The sequence below is a fragment of the Pochonia chlamydosporia genome, chromosome 3 (assembly GCF_001653235.2).
Source record: "Pochonia chlamydosporia 170 chromosome 3, whole genome shotgun sequence".
Lineage (NCBI taxonomy): Eukaryota > Fungi > Ascomycota > Sordariomycetes > Hypocreales > Clavicipitaceae > Pochonia > Pochonia chlamydosporia.
Window position 1 is genome coordinate 3285911 of NC_035792.1, and position 17050 is coordinate 3302960.

General features: G+C 50.3%; 6 protein-coding genes across 6 annotated transcripts; 2 read left to right on the top strand and 4 right to left on the bottom strand.

Annotated features, from left to right (window-relative positions):
• Nucleotides 1-1158: 1158 nt before the first annotated feature.
• VFPPC_13710 (hypothetical protein) lies at nucleotides 1159-1845 on the bottom strand (the record flags this gene model as incomplete). The annotated part of the gene is made up of 1 exon (XM_018291482.1): nucleotides 1159-1845. The coding sequence occupies one exon, from the start codon at nucleotides 1843-1845 to the stop codon at nucleotides 1159-1161; it is 687 nt and encodes a 228-aa protein (XP_018145463.1).
• A 1431-nt stretch (nucleotides 1846-3276) lies between these two features.
• On the bottom strand, nucleotides 3277-4422 carry VFPPC_04831 (3-isopropylmalate dehydrogenase; the record flags this gene model as incomplete). Its single annotated transcript, XM_018284113.1, has 1 exon — nucleotides 3277-4422. One exon carries the CDS (start codon nucleotides 4420-4422, stop codon nucleotides 3277-3279), a length of 1146 nt encoding a protein of 381 aa, XP_018145464.1.
• A 2423-nt stretch (nucleotides 4423-6845) lies between these two features.
• VFPPC_04833 (C2H2 type zinc finger domain-containing protein) lies at nucleotides 6846-9125 on the top strand (the record flags this gene model as incomplete). The annotated part of the gene is made up of 3 exons (XM_018284115.1): nucleotides 6846-7724; nucleotides 7777-8498; nucleotides 8564-9125. 3 exons carry the CDS (start codon nucleotides 6846-6848, stop codon nucleotides 9123-9125), a joined length of 2163 nt encoding a protein of 720 aa, XP_018145466.1.
• Nucleotides 9126-9197: 72 nt separating this feature from the next.
• Nucleotides 9198-10211, bottom strand: VFPPC_04834 (cornichon; the record flags this gene model as incomplete). The annotated part of the gene is made up of 1 exon (XM_018284116.1): nucleotides 9198-10211. The coding sequence occupies one exon, from the start codon at nucleotides 10209-10211 to the stop codon at nucleotides 9198-9200; it is 1014 nt and encodes a 337-aa protein (XP_018145467.1).
• An 881-nt stretch (nucleotides 10212-11092) lies between these two features.
• VFPPC_04835 (sugar porter (SP) family MFS transporter) lies at nucleotides 11093-13051 on the bottom strand (the record flags this gene model as incomplete). Its single annotated transcript, XM_018284117.1, has 5 exons — nucleotides 11093-11507; nucleotides 11563-11849; nucleotides 11918-12467; nucleotides 12528-12802; nucleotides 12962-13051. The coding sequence occupies 5 exons, from the start codon at nucleotides 13049-13051 to the stop codon at nucleotides 11093-11095; spliced, it is 1617 nt and encodes a 538-aa protein (XP_018145468.1).
• Nucleotides 13052-13850: 799 nt separating this feature from the next.
• On the top strand, nucleotides 13851-15583 carry VFPPC_04836 (succinate-semialdehyde dehydrogenase; the record flags this gene model as incomplete). The annotated part of the gene is made up of 2 exons (XM_018284118.1): nucleotides 13851-15203; nucleotides 15440-15583. The coding sequence occupies 2 exons, from the start codon at nucleotides 13851-13853 to the stop codon at nucleotides 15581-15583; spliced, it is 1497 nt and encodes a 498-aa protein (XP_018145469.1).
• Nucleotides 15584-17050: the final 1467 nt, after the last annotated feature.

A 17050-nucleotide genomic window follows, 5' to 3' on the forward strand; every position in this document is an offset into this window, starting at 1 on the left:
TTCTTGCTCAATCTTTTTGCTTTTCAGGTGTGTTCAAGGCGCTTTCCTTTCGTCGGTAGTTTTCGCTGCCCTCGTCTTCTCCCACGTCTCAATCCCATTCATTGTGTAAATTGTTTTTGTTTAAGCGTTGTGAATCAACTCCTCGAGACAAGGGATGACATAGTGAAAGTTGCCGCCCCTCTTGCCATTTTGAGCAGCAACAAGGCGAACGTGGAGACAATGGGGGTCCAATTTCCGACTGAGACCAGACCAAAAACCCACGGCCGATAAATTTGTTCTGCAGGGCAGCTGTGTCCGCCTTCCCCCTGGCGTTCTCTGTACTCCGTATTTCCGTACTTTGTCTATTCTCTCAATGGTGGTGTCAGTTCGTTCGCCTAGCCATAAAAAACAAGCAAGCTGCAACGGCCACACTTCGTGGCATTAGCGGCAAAAAATATAAAAAACAAAAATACTGCAATGGCGGCCGCTTTAGCCTAGCAATCAAGCACGGTATACACTAATGAGCTTGTTTTGCTGTTAATTGGTTCAGAAATTTGCTTCATTCGGCCGTCGACGCGTGTTCTCACCGTCGACTGCTCCATACTGTGTCCAGATTGGATCGTATTCTCCTCTCCTGCAGGCTTCCGGGCAGGGATACGGCCAGAACAGCTTCGATCTTGATTTATTTTATCTTCTTCCCTTGACTTGGTTTGGCTCCACCAAGGGCGAGCTGCACGCTCCATGTTGGCTCTGTAGCCCATTCAGATAGGGACCGTGTCACAGAGCAATGGGTATACTGTCAAAGTGGACATTGTGATATCGGTTTGCTCGTTATTGCGCGTGGGCCAGAATTTGACCCATCCGTTCATACCGCCCTTTTTGACAGCCCAGGGTACGGGCGAACCGAAGTTGCAGAAGGTATAGGAATTCACTGCCAGAAAGAAGAAAAAAAGGGATGATAACATCATCAACGTGTCTGCTGTGCGGTAGACTCTGTGCAGAGTGGAACAATGAGATCTGATTGATGGCGAAAAGGCTTCCGTTGACAACAGATTTGCGGCTGACAATCGGCCAAGAACCTGTATTGCAAACGAAAATCTTTCGTACAAGCCGCTCGGGATAGATGCCGGAGGTCTCTCAAATCATGCTGTCACTATTTCCGACTAAACAGTATGACCTTCACCAATCCAGTGATTGCTTTGCCCGTGCGGGAACAGACGTGTTGAGCGGCTCAACGGGCACTGCGTCCATGCGTGGCCCATTGTCATCGTCCAGTATCGAAAGTTGAATCTGCCACAAATTCACCTGATCATCGACAGTCTTGCTCCATTTCTGTATCAAGGGGTGTGCAGCGGCAACGTCGGGGAATAAAACTTGATCACCATCTCTAGCCGTAACGTCGTAGTTCCAGTTGCCGTCTGGTGCCCAGTACTCAGCTGAGAAGATCTTGGCGGTGCTCAGCTCGTCTCTCGCTGCATTTAGCAACTGCTCTGCCGCCTCTGCAGCTTGGCCAGATTGGCCCTTGATCGCGTCAGCAATGCCTTCGACAATCCCGAGTAGGTGTCCTGCACGAGCTCCAATCGTGGCACCTAGGCTGAAACCTTCATCGAATCCAGCCTGGATGCTCGACTCCTTGGCCACCGTGATGCCTTCTCGATATCCAGCATTCGTATGTTCAGTTTCCAGACGCCGTATATCCGAAGGATGAGAGCCACTTTGCGCCTCTGGTTCGGTTGGTGAAGCCGATGCCGATCCAAAAACATCGTCGAGCTGATCAAGGCTTGCTTGCGGTTCCACCTGTGGCCCTCCGCCGATGTGTGCCAAGTAGGCATCCTCGGAAGAGTTCTCTATGGGCTGGAAATGCATGTTGCACTTGGTGACTATGGCGTTTTGGAGGTCTCAGTTGGATTTTCTGCTGACAAGGGCATGCATGGATGCTTGTTTCCCGCCCTTTGCAGTGTGAGCAGAAGCGTCTGGTGGATGTGTGTGCAGAACATTGAACCCACCAGACCCGTCTGACAGAAAAACTGCTTCTCGCGTTGTTATCCACACTGTATCGCGCGATAAATTATGCACTGGCTCAATGGTGAGATACAGTGTGAATACTGTATTCATTACTATCAGTCAGCCTTCCTTCCATCTCGCCTCCCTTGGTCACCCTGTTGCGCCCACAATTATTACTTTTTATCTTGAGAACGATTGACCGCCCCTTGGTCCCTCCCTCCGCAGAGATTGACCGAAATTAGTACGGAGTACCTTTCTTCTGTTTATTAGTAGTCTTGTCTTAGACATTGTGCTTAGCTCGTCTCCCCTTTCCGTATCGTAGAGATGCGTGTCGGAGAATGACTCGAGATCTAAGATGAAGCCTTGAGCCATGGGCTCGTAGAGGACGCTGGCACAAGTGAAGACACGTGTGTCGACCTAAGAAGCCATTGCAAGCCAATTTCCACACGGCATTTGTATGGAAGCTGCAGTGTTTTGCCAGCTTCGTGGACGTACTGTAGTTGTTGGGCCACAGTGTAGTTGCTTTCCAGAGGTTGAAAACTTGACGTTGTATGCCATTGTCCACGAATGTATGTGATCATCACAGACAACAAATATCCCTGATATGGCACATACACGCTTTTCATCATAATCATAACAGAGGCCCTAGCTAGAAGACCATTCTTAGAATAGGGAACATATCAACACCACTATAGGGTAGCATATTGGCACCACCCCGAAATATCAAGTTGGAAGCATTGCCTTCCTCCTACTGGCCGGTTCATATTTCGGTTAGAGATATGAAGAATATGATATCAATATGCCCTCTCTTCTAGATTGTTGCAATGTCATTTAGAAGGGTAGGTCGCTAAGTCGAAGACGACATCTCTGTCATTGCGTGTTCATTGCGGACACGAACCGACTACCCAACCGCGGAATAAATGTGCGCTGCACTTCTAATGCAATTAGATTGAAAACCCTGGAAGAAGGGACACCTGAATGACCAAAGCTTGGCAACCCAATTCTACCGTAATATGACATTCTTGTTAAGTGACATTCCCATTACAGATGGTTCTTCATCCTAAATTGCAATGCCGAGACCGTCCAAGCGCACCATCCTTGGCAATGTCACGACGTGGCTGTCTTGCATATTGAAAATTCGGGGATTATGATCTATCCAAACCCAGCTCATTTCATTCCATAATCATCGATACAAATTTCCTGCAACAAATCTGGAAGGTGACAAGACTGATTGATGACAAATGGACTCCGCATCGGGTGTACGGAGTATAGAGGCTCTATTGTGATATTGACCTACTTTCCTCCCAACAGCTCGCGAAGAACACTGCAAACCGCGTCTCCTACTTCACGCGTGCCTGCATTTCCACCCATGTCCTTCGTTCTTATGCCGAAACCACCAGCTTCCTTGGACTCGAACACTCGTTCAACTGCCGATTCGATACAGGCAGCCTCGTCGGTCAGAAGGCATGAATACCTCAACAACATGGCAAGACTAAGAATTTGCGCAACAGGGTTAACGATACCCTTTCCTGCAATGTCTGGTGCGCTTCCATGGACAGGCTCGTAGATGCCATTGCACTTGCCCTCTCCAGGAATTCCGGAAATGCTGGCGCTGGGTAATGTGCCAAGACTGCCGACTAGACCACCCGAGATGTCGGACAGGATATCACCAAAAGTATTGTCTGTATGGATAACGCCATTGAATCCACGGGGATTCTTCACCATCAACATGGCCATACTGTCCGCAAGTTGGTGACGCAGCTCAATATCTGGGAACTCCTTCTTGAAAGTCTCTTCTGTGACTCTTCGCCAAAGCCTGCCACTCGCCAACACATTGGCTTTATCAGCGCTCCAAACGACAGCAGGACCACCGCCTCCCTTGCCGTCACCAGACTTGCCCAGGAGTCGCGCAACGGCTGCTGATACCCGAGCACACCTCTCCACTTCGTGTGGCTTGTATACCCAAAGATCTGAAGCGACGTCTGGTTTCTCAACCTTGTCACCAAAATAAGCTCCACCGCAATTTTCCCGTACAACGATAAATTTGGTGCCGCGAATGATGTCCGGTTTCAGCGGCGACGCGTCAAGTAACGACGGGACGATCAGTTCGCAAGGGCGAAGATTTGCAAAAGCATCGAGTTTATGGCGAAGTTGAAGAATGCCCGATTCGGGATTTGGTGAGGCATCGGCCCATTCTGGGCCGCCAACACTGCCGAAAAGTACAGCGTCGCTTTGAGCGGCCTTCTCCAATACTTCATCCGTAACAGGAACTCCATGCTTGTCGATGCTACTGCCACCGACGAGGTCGAAGGTGCGTTCGAACTTCAAGTTGGGTCGGAGTTCTTCGATGACATTCAGGACCTTCAGGGTCTCCTTCATGACCTCTGGACCTACATGGTCGCCAGGCAAGACGAGGAGCTTGAATATTGTTGTACTCATTGTGAAAGACTCTGCGGGATTGATGAACAGATCGTTGTACAATCAATTGACGTCTTCGACCTTCTAACCAAGGTGAAGTCGAGTTATAGCCATGAACAAAGCTCACTCTGTCTGTATTGCTCGCTTCCGAACTCGGCATCTAATCAACCGGCAATAAACGACTGAGGGCCATATCGGCGTCTCGCCCCACGTGGAACTGAGGTGTACGGTGGCTCTGCTGACAGCGTCTGGTTGGCATAGTTCTGCTGGTGTGATGGTGGGCACTGGGCGGCGTCAAGGGCGAGTTCAATGGAGTCTGGTCCGGTCTGGTCTGGTCTGGTGCGGGGAGGCATGGCATGGGCATGGAGGGCTGAGGTTGTGTTTGGGTGGTGAAAGTGAGACTGGCACATCCGATCCACCGGAGTGTGCCACTCTTGACCCTTCACTCTCGAGTCTTGAACGTCTTGGGCTTCATGCAGGTTCCACGTTCCGTCTGGTGCCATCCCAGCCTCGGAAAGCAAACAAGAATGAGGAGTAGCAGCGGGCTCATCCCCGTCATCCCCGCTTCAGCGACTACGGAGCGCCGTGGCTTTGTTGAAGATTGAACTGGCTGTGGAACAAATTGCTTGGACCAACGTTAGTTGTACAAAACTTCTTCAATATCAAGTGACTGTCTTGTCTTGCATTGCCAGCACCTTGTTCATTCTCAATCCACTACCCAACCCGATCAATTAACCCATCAATAATCAATTCACCATGGCCGGAGGACGTCTTCAAGGCAAAGTAGCTGTTGTCACTGGAGCAGCCTCAGGTTTCGGCAAAGGCATTGCAGAGAAATTCAGCAAAGAGGGAGCCAAGGTGGTCGTCGCAGATCTTACAGAAGATGCCGGAAAGGCAACCGCTTCTGAACTCGGCGGAATCTTTGTGAAGGCAGATGTTACCAAAGCAGCCGACTGGGAAAACCTGTTGAGCGAGAGTCTCAAGGCATTCGGTCAGTTGGATATCGTTGTCAACAATGCCGGCGTTACATATCCAAACAAGCCAACGGAGGACGTCACCGAATCAGAATTCGACCTGGTCTTCAATGTCAACGTCAAGTCTATCTATATTTCGACCAATGTCTTGCTTCAGAAGTACTTCTTGAAGGAGAAACGACCGGGTTGCTTTATTCAGGTCGCTTCTACTGCTGGCATTCGACCTCGTCCCCGCTTAACATGGTACAATGCTTCCAAGGGAGCTGTCATTACGACGACCAAGTCGTTGGCTGTGGAATATGGGCCAGCGCAAATTCGCTTCAACGCTGTTTCACCTGTTGTGGGCAGCACCGGAATGTGAGTATCCCATCTACAGGCAGTGACATTAACACAGGCTAATGAACCGTGTAGGACGCATTTGTTCTTGGGCAAGCCTGATACCGAAGAGAATAGAGCAGGATTTGTTTCTACAGTTCCCCTGGGACGACCTTCTACGCCGGCTGACGTTGCGAATGCTTGCTGCTACCTAGCGAGTGAGGAGGCAGGTTTCATCACGGGTGTGAATATTGAGGTGGATGGTGGCCGCTGCGTGTAAGATTTAGCGAAGTTATCGGAAGCAAAAATTCGAGGAAGTGGATTATGATTGCGTGAACTCGTTTGCACTGTGGTGAATGACTGCGTAGCCTCTTTCGCGAATAGCTGTATATTCCCCTTCAAGATGCAATACAATAATCTTGCTGCGGACCGGACAATGGAAAACTTCATGTCAAAATCAATAGATTGCCTTCCTAGAAGGTGTAAGCTCATCCGTAAACAGGCAGGCGCACTCGGTTCGCACCTGCCACCTGCTGTGGCGTCCGCCAACTACGCCAACCCCACAACCCTACAACTAGTGTCAACCGGGTTTGGAGTCTGGAGAGGCGAACAGGGAACCTTGACTTGATCACCTCCGACATCGATCCTCTCCCCAAAACCCCAGATTCTGACCTTGTCGCTACATCACCTTAGCACTTGTTGTTTTGTGCTATCGTAATGCATAAACCGCTGTCAAATTAAAACCAGTACGCACGCGAACTGTATTAGTTGACAAGCTTTCTCTCCATGATGTCCTTGAAGATGGAAGAAGTTAGTCCAACAACACGGCCTAAACTCGCCTGCGATCAATGCAACCGCTCCTTCACTAGACCCAGTCATTTAAACCGACATCGACTCACGCACTTGCCTCACTCTCAAAGAAGAACTATTCAATGTTCATATTGCGATAGGAGCTTCTCACGGCAAGATGTTCTTCTCCGCCACTTGCGCGCATCGCATGATATTGCCGTTGGGAACGGAGGCACCAGCCAAAAGTCATGTAATCGGTGTGTTCGTCACAAGCTGAAATGTGACAGGATTATGCCTTGCGGTTCCTGTTACGCAGCCAAGACACCTGATACCTGTTCATATCCGTTTGTGAAACCTGTTCATAGTATGGACGGGTCTCAGACACGGGATACGGACCAGACTGGTGTGGTGCAAGATGAAAATCAAGAAGCGGGCTGTAACGGTGTTGACTTTGAGCAATATGAAGAGAATATTCCGAAGGACTACAGAAACTATGCTATACAAGCTTCACCCAGCGCCGGATTCGCAGGTTTCGACCAAGGCTTCGGTCCCATGGTGCTGGAGGACGGCTGCAGTCCGGCCTTTGACAATGGGAACACGCCGAGTGATGGGAATGGAACGGTTTACTCTCAGTCTCTAGATGCTACGCTGCCTTTTGATTTCAGGGGAACTGGGTTTGACTGGCTGGATTTTGACATCTCGAATCTTCAGCTGCCTATCGACACCCAGCCGGCCATGGAAGAACATCCACCTCCTGCTCCAACAGTGTACAGCGTTCTACCGTCAACCAATATGATGCCCCCTCTCCCAGCTCTACCCCCAAGGCCGAAAGTGTTACCCTGGCCATTTGAACAGGGCAAAGAATCGAGACCGTCACGATTTCCCCTGCCCAGATTACACGATGTGCTGGAGCAGTCAGCGCAGCTTAGTCCAGGAGGTCAGCAGACTCCCGTCGACTGTCTAGTCCAACTGCTCTCTCAGCAGCAGCTGCCGAGTCCGAAGCAGATATCCTCACGCAACCTGAATTCAGGGGTCGATCTGCTGAATGAGCTCATCGATTCCTACTTCACCGGCTTCCAAATTATCCAACCGATTGTTCATGCACCAACCTGGGCAATCAGTGAATGTCCTACTGTGCTTTTGGCGGCTATGGTGTGTGTCGGATCGGTGGTATCCACTGATCTCAAATCTAGCGAGGTATCGGATGCTATTGGCGAATTCTGTGCCTCTATGATTACTTGGCTGGTAAGCATTTGACAGAGGAACCTGACAGTTAATAGACGCTAACTCTGCTCAGGGAATATCTGACAGCGCCAACTACTCGAACATTTCATATTTGGCAGCTTTGTGTCTACATCAAATATATTCGTTGGGATCCGGAAACCGCCAATTGTATCAAAATGCAGATCGAACTCGTGGAGTACTCATCGGGAGCCTACGTGGTCTGGGATTACTGAATGCACGACTCAATATTCAAGAGGAAACAGTTGAAAGCCATGGACCTGTCATAGACCAGACGAATACGTACGCGGAGTGGAGGGCGTGGGCTACTCGAGAACGAGACAACCGTATCGCCTGGGCATCTTTCGAATATGACTGCAGTCTGTGTACCTTGACGAACCGTCGCGGAGCTGTCGACTTGAGCGAACTTCCGGCAAGACTGCCATGTGCTGAATCTCTGTGGGAAGCCCCGTCGGCGAATGCTTGGGCTGCGTTGAAGTTTCGCTCCCCATCCAAAGCGCAAGGGGCTAAGTTGTCCAGTGTTTTGAAAGCAACAATGGCAGGACAGCCTCTGGGTGAACATGTTTCCATGTGGGGGAGAAGATTGTGTGGCCAAGTCATTGGGCGCCTACTTTGGGATTTGAAGCAGCTGGAGGCATTGTCAACGACGGACTACTTTGACCTTCCTTCGCTATTCAAGGCTCACCAGCACTCGAAGACGTCGCTTCTTCGTGGGCTGGACTGTCTTTTGGAATCTATGGAGCAGCCGTGCTCTACCTCTGATCTAGTCAGCTACAAGTATGACCTCCCCCTTTTCACCCACGATGAAGTAAGTAAATGATTGAGACTAACTAATACTCTAGCATCTCGTCTCTCTTATGTCACTATTCCCACATGTACGCCGCAGACGACATCATGGACATCATCCTCTACATGGTGCGGAAAATTGTGTCCCTTGGCCCAGAAAAGGATAAAAGTGTTGCGATAGCACGACGCCGCCTTTCCGCCGCCATGAAGACAGACAAGAAGCGCACACGACGTCTTTTATGGCATGCAGGTCAGATTGTAGCCGTCGCCAACGAGTTTTTGGTCTCTGCCCCCTGCGAAATCATGCGTTTGTTCATGGCATACATCTTTATTGTGGCATATGTCAAGTACAGCCCTTCGTCATTGCGGTCAGCTGACGGCGTTGGAGTCAGATTGGACATCAATTGCCGTAACATGGAGCAGAAGAAGGCAATAATGCATTGGATTCAGACAGGAGGACCTGCCCAAATTGGCTCCGCAGCGGACATCTTTGCGGATGGGTCAGCGGCACTCATCACGAGAGATGCGCAGAACATCTTTCAGCGACTAGGATCTTGGGGTCTCGCCGAGAAGTTTGCCAAGATCTTGCAAAGTTTTGAGAATCACAGCGGATTATGAAAGTTGAAGTTGAATGAACAAATAAGTACCATTACATACAACGCCTAGCTAATGCAATAATGAAGAATGAGCTTAAAATATCGCCAGACAATTAGGCGGACTACTCACACCTCCCGGCATATTCAACGGCGCACTCGACACGAAGAACTCCCATCTCCCCAACCTCTGACACGTCCTACTCAACTCTTCCAAATCAAATAACTCACCTACTGCCAATCCCCAACCCGCAATCAGATACTCATGCATCAACAGCCCCGGCACCTCACCCCCGTCCTCCGTCTTGTAACTCTCCTGCTTGGGATACACCTCAAAGGAAATAGCATCCCCAGCCACAGCCGCAAAGCCTTCATCCCATATCCATCTCAGCATCTCCTCCGTGCCCTCCACCCCAGCATGCTGCGGATTAGAATCCCCCGCATACGCCAACTTATCCGCCGGCCTCATCCTCGTATCCCACTCCCTCGTCACGCCTATCCTCACGAACAAAACATCCCCCCTCTTGAACACCACGCCCTGCTCCTCCGCAATCTGCTTCAGCACCCTCAGCGGAACAGCATGATTCGAAAACGTACTATACTCAACGCCGTTCCTCTCCGCCCACGCCACATAATCCAACAGCACACCACGCCCGCAAATCCCCTCCCTCGCCCAATGCTGCATGCCAATCCTGTGATTTGACCGGTCCGTAATCTCCGCGGCAGTGACCCCCCCGTAGAATAACCTCCGCGAGGGGTCTTCAGGCGTGGGAAACGGCGCGGAGAAGTGTCTCAGCCCATCCCACTGCGACGACTGCTGCGGATTGAAAATGTAGACGTCGTCGAAGGCAGCGCCGCCCAGCAACGACACGATATGGTGCTGTGTAGGCGCGCGGTTGAAGTTCGCGATGTCCAGCTTTGTAAGGTCCCAGTTCAGAGAGACCCTGATGCCGGTTTTGATGCACTGGGCTGCTGAGGCGACTACCTCGGGCGTGAGGAGGGATAGGCGGCCTAGCCCTTCTTCACGGGAGTTTGGTGAACTTGGCCATACGCGCTTTTTGTCGGGGAGCGAGTCGTAGGGCGTTATGGCTGGGAGGATGGATTTTGTCATGGTGAGCTGGATGTGTTTGACGGACGATGGATGAGTTGGGATTTCATACTATGCGTCCTGGGGGGATTTTGGGAAAAAAAAAGAAGTGAGGGGGGAATAAGAGATACTTTGAAAAATTGGATGATATCCCGCTTTGCGTACATTGGAGAGTAGTGGTGAGCTGGTATGGTGAGAGTTTGTTTAGGCCCTTGGGGTAGAGAGAATCTGGGGGTGGCACCGTCCGGATTTTGACGCTATTGATGATAGTGGTTGTGGTACCGCCCGAAGTTGAGTGGTTCGGAGGGTGTCTGGACCTCGGTGGGTTGACTGGGGCCAGTGGGGTAATAATGATTCTTGGATGATGAAGTCTGGAATGGGTTGGGTACTGTTGATTGAGATGATCTTGCTGGCGGAGTGGTCTGATATGGGACTTGTGTGGGATTTTTGGAGTGACACTATGGTGATGGAATGTGAAGGACAGAAGGATAGTATGGCCAAGATTTTGTGCTGTCTAGAGTAGAAACTCTACAACTAATATTACACAACTCATAACTTAAGTTCGATTTGGATCGTGAACAGAAATAAATCTTACACTACTCAACATAGTAGTATTAGATTGTGATATTATTATAGTAATTGAAAGTAAAGACCGAGGGTATACAACACAACAGAAAGTAAATATCCCACACAAACCAATACACCCCTAGCCTACACACAGGGTGGTTAAAAGTATTTAAACAAAGTACAAGGTTTCCATCCCGCGTTGTGTACCGAGATACACCGAGACGTGTTAGTGTATACTAAAAGATATTAAGACGTATTAGTGTATGCCAACATATATTGAAATGTGTGAGTGTATACTTGCATGTGGGCAAATACGTTTCACCACAGACTCTACACCATCACGCCTTACTCCCCTGCTCAACCTCAACCTTCTCGCCCACATAGCCATTCTCCTCCGCCAAAGCCGTAACATCATGCTCCTTCAAAAACTCATCCAGTTCCTTCCTCTGCGCCTCCGACACATCATTCACATGCACGGCGACATCGTCTCCGAACCGCGCAGAAATCTCCTCCAGTGACAGTCTCGCCGTCTCCGGGAAGAAAAAGTACACGATGGGGATGAAGACGATGCACCACGCAATGATGACGAGGTAGTACTTCCAGCCGACTTGGTCGATGCCAATCGGCGCAGTCTGCAGGAGGATGATGGTGGAGGCGAATTGGCCAAAGAGGGAGAAGCCCATTCCTATGGGGCGGATTTCCGTGGGGAAGATTTCAGAGACGTAGAGATACATGGTTGTGTCGCAGAGTGTTCTACCACTGGTGTTAGTTTTTCTTTTTGGGATACAAGGGCAAGTTAGAGTATTACCCTTGGAATGTGAGGTATAGAAAGACGAAGAACACGCCTGCTGCGTTGCCTGCTTGGTTGGTCGTGCCGCCGTACTGCGCAATGCAGCCAACGAGGCCCGAGGTCGTAAAGAGACAGCCGAAAAGACCAACCATGAACATCCATCGTCTGGAGTTGACTTTGTCGTGTAGCCATGCGCCGAGTGGGTTGTATATCAGACCGGCGGTGGTGAGCCACAGGGCCGATAGTAGCAGAGGCATGTAGTTGGTTTGTCCGAGATTGGTGTATAAGATGACGGAATAGTTGTTCTACAGCAACGTCAAGTTAATTTACATCCATGCCGCTCTTGTACACCGGGAGGAAGAAGGAAACTTACAATAACAAGAGGACCAGCGAATTCTGCACCCCACTGCGTTAAAAAACCAATAATCATCCTCTTCCTGTAACTCTTCTTCTTGATCACAGCGGTCCACGGCGTACACCCAATGGCCTTTAGCTTCTGCGCATCCAGCGCAATCTGCATCTTGACCTGGTACAACTCCTCTTTGGCCGTCAGATCGTCAGGATCTTCGGGGGATTTACGCAGTTCTCGAAGAACTTTCCACGCTTCCTCGACCCGGCCCGTCTGAAGAAGCCATCGCGGTGAGCGGGGGATCCAAACCGACGTGACGAGCAGCACAAGCGGCGACAAGCACTGAACGCAGAGAGGGAATCGCCACGCAAACGACGGGTTATTCTCCGTTGCAAAGTAGCATGCGAATCCTAACCAGCCAGAGAGCATGTAGCCAAATACGAGAAAGATTGCGTGGTGACCGACTAGCCAGCCTCTCTTGTCGGGAGGTGCTAGTTCAGAGAGATACATTGGGCAAGCGGTAACGAGGATACCGATACCGAGACCTGAAATGACTCGGCCGACGTGAAACATTCTAGAAAGTTATCATTCCGTTAGTATTGGTCAGGTTGGGATCCAACGCATGACAACGTACGCCAAAGCTGCAGCTCCTCCTTGGAAAGCACCACCAACAACAGCACAAGCTGCGCCTATCTGAATGCAGAGCTTTCTGCCCAGAGCTGTCGCTCCCCACATGATGAACAGGCTGCCAACTGCTCCTCCAGCACTATACAATCCATTTGCAGTGGCAATCGCCTGTGTTGTTGTGGTGCCATAGCCTGGCTCGCCCTGCATGGGCAAACCAAAGAACTGATACCATCCTGGTTGACCGATGGTACTGCCGATAATGGCAGAGCAATATCCGTAAGTCTGGAAATATCACGGTTAGAAAGTAAGTTCTGGTGGATAATCGTGGAGTTGGTAATTTTGGCAGGTTCCCCGAGGTCGGCTCTTTGTGGAGATTTGAATCCAGAGTTGCCAACCTCAGATGTGGATAGGAGTGGAAACAGGGCCGAGTTGTCATCTTACAAAAGAACCAAATGCAACTGCAATGGTTACCAGTCGATTATATGGACTGGTCCTAGACCGCCGAGTCTTGACCCGAGTGTCTACGGTCATGGTGGAACGTAACGTTGAACCAAAGACCGGGAACTGAAGAGTAAATCGATGAAGCGCAAGGAAGTCGTACGTGTTTGCACAACGTTTGCCTGTGTCCCTGTGACCTGGTGTCGAGGAAGGCAGGCTAAATAAGACGATGGTGGTTCATCCTGACGACCGGATGTCAAAGAGAGTGAGAGAGTGAGAGCGTGTGTGTTGACATCGACTCTTTCCAGCCCCTTTCGATACCACAACCGACCGACTTGAAGCCACTACTACATCCTATTAGCCAAGCTGAATCACTTTCGCCAGACAAAGCCAATATCGTGACCCGTTCCCCGGTACCCCGGACCCGCTAACGGTGATCTCATCCGGAGCGTGCCACCGAAATGTAACAACTTGACCCTTCACAGTTTGAATCATCGGCTGTTGCTCCGCTCCGCATTTTCCCAATTCGTCTCCCCGCATCTTGCATCAATGGATGATGGATCTTGAGGCCGCCATGCAGAATTGAGCCGGAGCCTGAGCTAGGTGGTGCATTCGAAAGGGCCGGGAATGAGAGAACCGGCAATTCAGACGAACACCTTCTCTCAATCATACACACACATGAATGGCTCCATTCTTTTGATGTCAGTTTGGTGGGTTCATGTCACAGGAACTCGGATTCCCCGCACGCTTGACCTGCAAGGTTGATCTTGATGCCGACCTCGCTACACCATTTCTAACGATAGCCTCATTAAAACGCAAGACTTCTTCACGTGTCTCAGACGACGGAGCCGGGACATACTAACAAATCCTATTCCATCTTCTTTAAATCATCATGGCTGCAGAATTACCCTTTCAGCTGGCCGACAGGAGCCTTGCCCAACCCGACTGTGTTGTTGACGGCAGAGACATAACCGCCAAGTCGGGCAAACGATTCGATGTCATCGATCCAGGTACCGGCAAAGTCTGGATTTCTTGCCCCGATTGTAATGGCGATGATGTCGACACGACTGTCCAGTCGAGCCACAGGGCCTTCCAAGAGTACTCCAAATGGACACCACGAAAACGAGCCCAGACCATCTCCAAGTGGCACCAGCTGATTGTCGATGCTCGCGAGGACTTGGCAAAGATTCTTGTTTATGAAACTGGAAAGCCTCTTTCAGAGGCATATGGCGAGATTGACTATGCCACGAGCTTCACTTGGTGGTTTGTAGGAGAGGCAGAGAGAGCCCATGGTAGCTCAATCGTTTCTGCTATTCCTGGCCGCCGGGCCATCACTATTAAACAACCCATTGGAGTCGCTGCAGCCTTAGTGCCGTGGAACTTCCCAATCGCTCTGACTTTGAGAAAAGTGGCTGCTGCGCTGGCCGCCGGTTGTACCATGGTGCTCAAACCATCGCCAGAAACACCACTGACAGCTATCGCGGTTGCGCGCCTCGCACTCAAGGCTGGGTTCCCCGTCGGTTCTTTCAACGTCTTGACTACAAGCCTTGATAATACTCCGGCCGTCGCAGAAGCTCTATGTCTTCATCCGCTGATAAAGAAGGTAACCTTTACTGGTAGCACGCGTGTGGGCAAGATTATCACCGGTCTCTGCGCACGTAACCTCAAAAAATTCACCCTCGAGCTGGGCGGAAATTGTCCCTTTATTATCTTCGATGATGCCAATACCGTCCAGGCACTCGCTCAACTCATGGCTCTCAAATGGCGTCATGCCGGCCAGGCATGTATCTCGTCAAACAGACTTTATGTCCAGCGTGGCATATATGATGCTTTTGTCAAGGAGCTCATTGCCAGCACCTCCCAACTCAAGGTTGGGCATGGCATGGCCGAAGGAACGACCATGGGCCCGGTAACGACACCTCGAGCGCTCGATAAAGCCGAAGAAATGGCCAAAGATGCCATCAGCAATGGTGCGAAATTGGTGTACGGGACCGGCCTTCGTGCTGAGTCTACAGGAGGATATTTTATGAACCCAACCATCTTGACAGACGTGACGGACGACATGCTCATGAGCCAGGACGAGATTTTTGCACCACTCCTCGGCGTCTCCGTGTTTGATACAGAGGACGAAGTTACTACGCGAGCAAACAACACCAGCATGGGCTTGGCCAGCTACGTGTTCACCAAGAATGTTGATCGTTTGTGGAGGATGTTTGAGAAACTGGAAGCCGGCATGATTGGATTGGTACGTTTTGGCATATGTTTCTTCTTCTTTCCTGGTTTCCTCGACAATTTCTTCCCTCTACATGAAAAAATTTCTTTGTACGCCGTCAACACATCCCGATTTGCTTGTTCTGCTTTCTTTTTCTCTCGAGCCGTCTCAGCCGGGTTTGCAAAGCCGAGTGTTGTCTCTCTTGGCGTGGCTGGTGGTGGAGATGCTACATCGCGCGTACATTTTGCTGACACAATATTGCACTTTAGAATACAGGAAACAGCTCGTGTTCTGAGGCTCCGTTTGGCGGTATCAAGGAGAGCGGTTGTGGAAAGGAGAGTGGCAAAGACGTGGCGGTGGAGGAATTTTTGGTCACCAAGAACGGAACGCTGACTGTTGAAGACCATTGGTGAGCTTGTTTGATGACCGGTTTATCTCAAAAGTTGCTTTTTAGTATCCAGAGTCCAGACCCTCGTACGGTTGGCCAGACAGTGCCCCTTTGCCTTGAATAGAACGGTAGTGTATAGGAAGACCTCGCAGTGGCCACTCCAAGGCAACTCGGTGTAACTGTGAATGCCCAACCATCCACCTTTGCAATCTCGGATAATGCATGCAAACGGCGGCATGCGTTAGACTTTCTGCATAGGTCATATTTAGCATTAGCCTCTGTATCTTGTATTCAATCTGATGCAATCGCGTAGTAATATGATCGGCTGTTACATTTGTGAACCAATACCCGTCTGGTACCGAGACACTGGTACGGGTCAGAGAAGCGGTAAGGCGACCATTTCCAAGGTCGGGGAACAAGGTCCGCTGCGTCCGCCAGCAGGGACATGCCTCAGAGGTAAAAAAGCCAAATGGACGGAATAATACAGCCTCTGTTCAACCAGTTGCCTGGAAAGGAGGCGAAAATTTTTCCACTTTGTGAAGGGCGTGTCATCTCAGCCCCCTTTACGGAGTATGCTGTCGGCTCGCTACGAGCTATTGGATCTGAAATAACCAAGTGTTTGCTACGGATCACGCCACCAAGTACCGTAAGCGAATTTGTGTGCAGTTCGAGGAGCATGAGGCGCGTACGAAACGAACTGTATCTACAATATTGTGCCCTGGCACTGTGCAGAATAGACGAACTAAGTCTTCTCAGACCGAGGCGCCAACAGTTTGACGTTTCTTGGTGTCGCAAGTGAAGTATGCAGCATTACCACGGGGCCGTCATGCCGAAATTGAAGCCAACAACTGTTGATCTGACAAGGCCAGCGTTCAGGAAAGTAAACAAAAGTCGTAGCCATGTTTCGAGTAGTGACAATCTCCAAAGGTACCACAGGAAACAGCTGTCATTCATCAAACCGACAATGCCTGAGCTGTTAAACGGCCCCGGACCGGGCCAACGGGGCCGTGGTGGAATGACGACCAAGTTCGGCTAGTTTTGGGCGAGCATGGGACTGATTAGGCGAGCAAATTGGATCTCTAGCGCCGAAAGATTTGAATTCCAAGAACCTGGAAGCGGTGGACACAGTCTGACAGTATGTGTAGGGATTATTGGTGTCCGGGTAGTTTCCGGGAAATGAAGTCCATAAGGCAAAGTTCCATGGTGTAACAGCGAACGAAGGCACCCGGCAAGGATGGAAAGGCATGGATTGGTTACCATGATCCAGGATAATGAAGACTGACAGTTGTGCCTTATTGCACGGATCAGTTGTCGGCAAAACTAACACTGGTCTGGTAAAATTATCCGTGTTGCTCCAAAACAAACAAGCGGTGTTGAATGTTGTGTGTATTGTACGGAGCACGGAGTACGTGTACTCGTTATGTGTGTACATACGTGTGTACGCCTGTATCGGAGCCAGGGCTGGATGGAGATTTGAGGACTTGCTGGACAT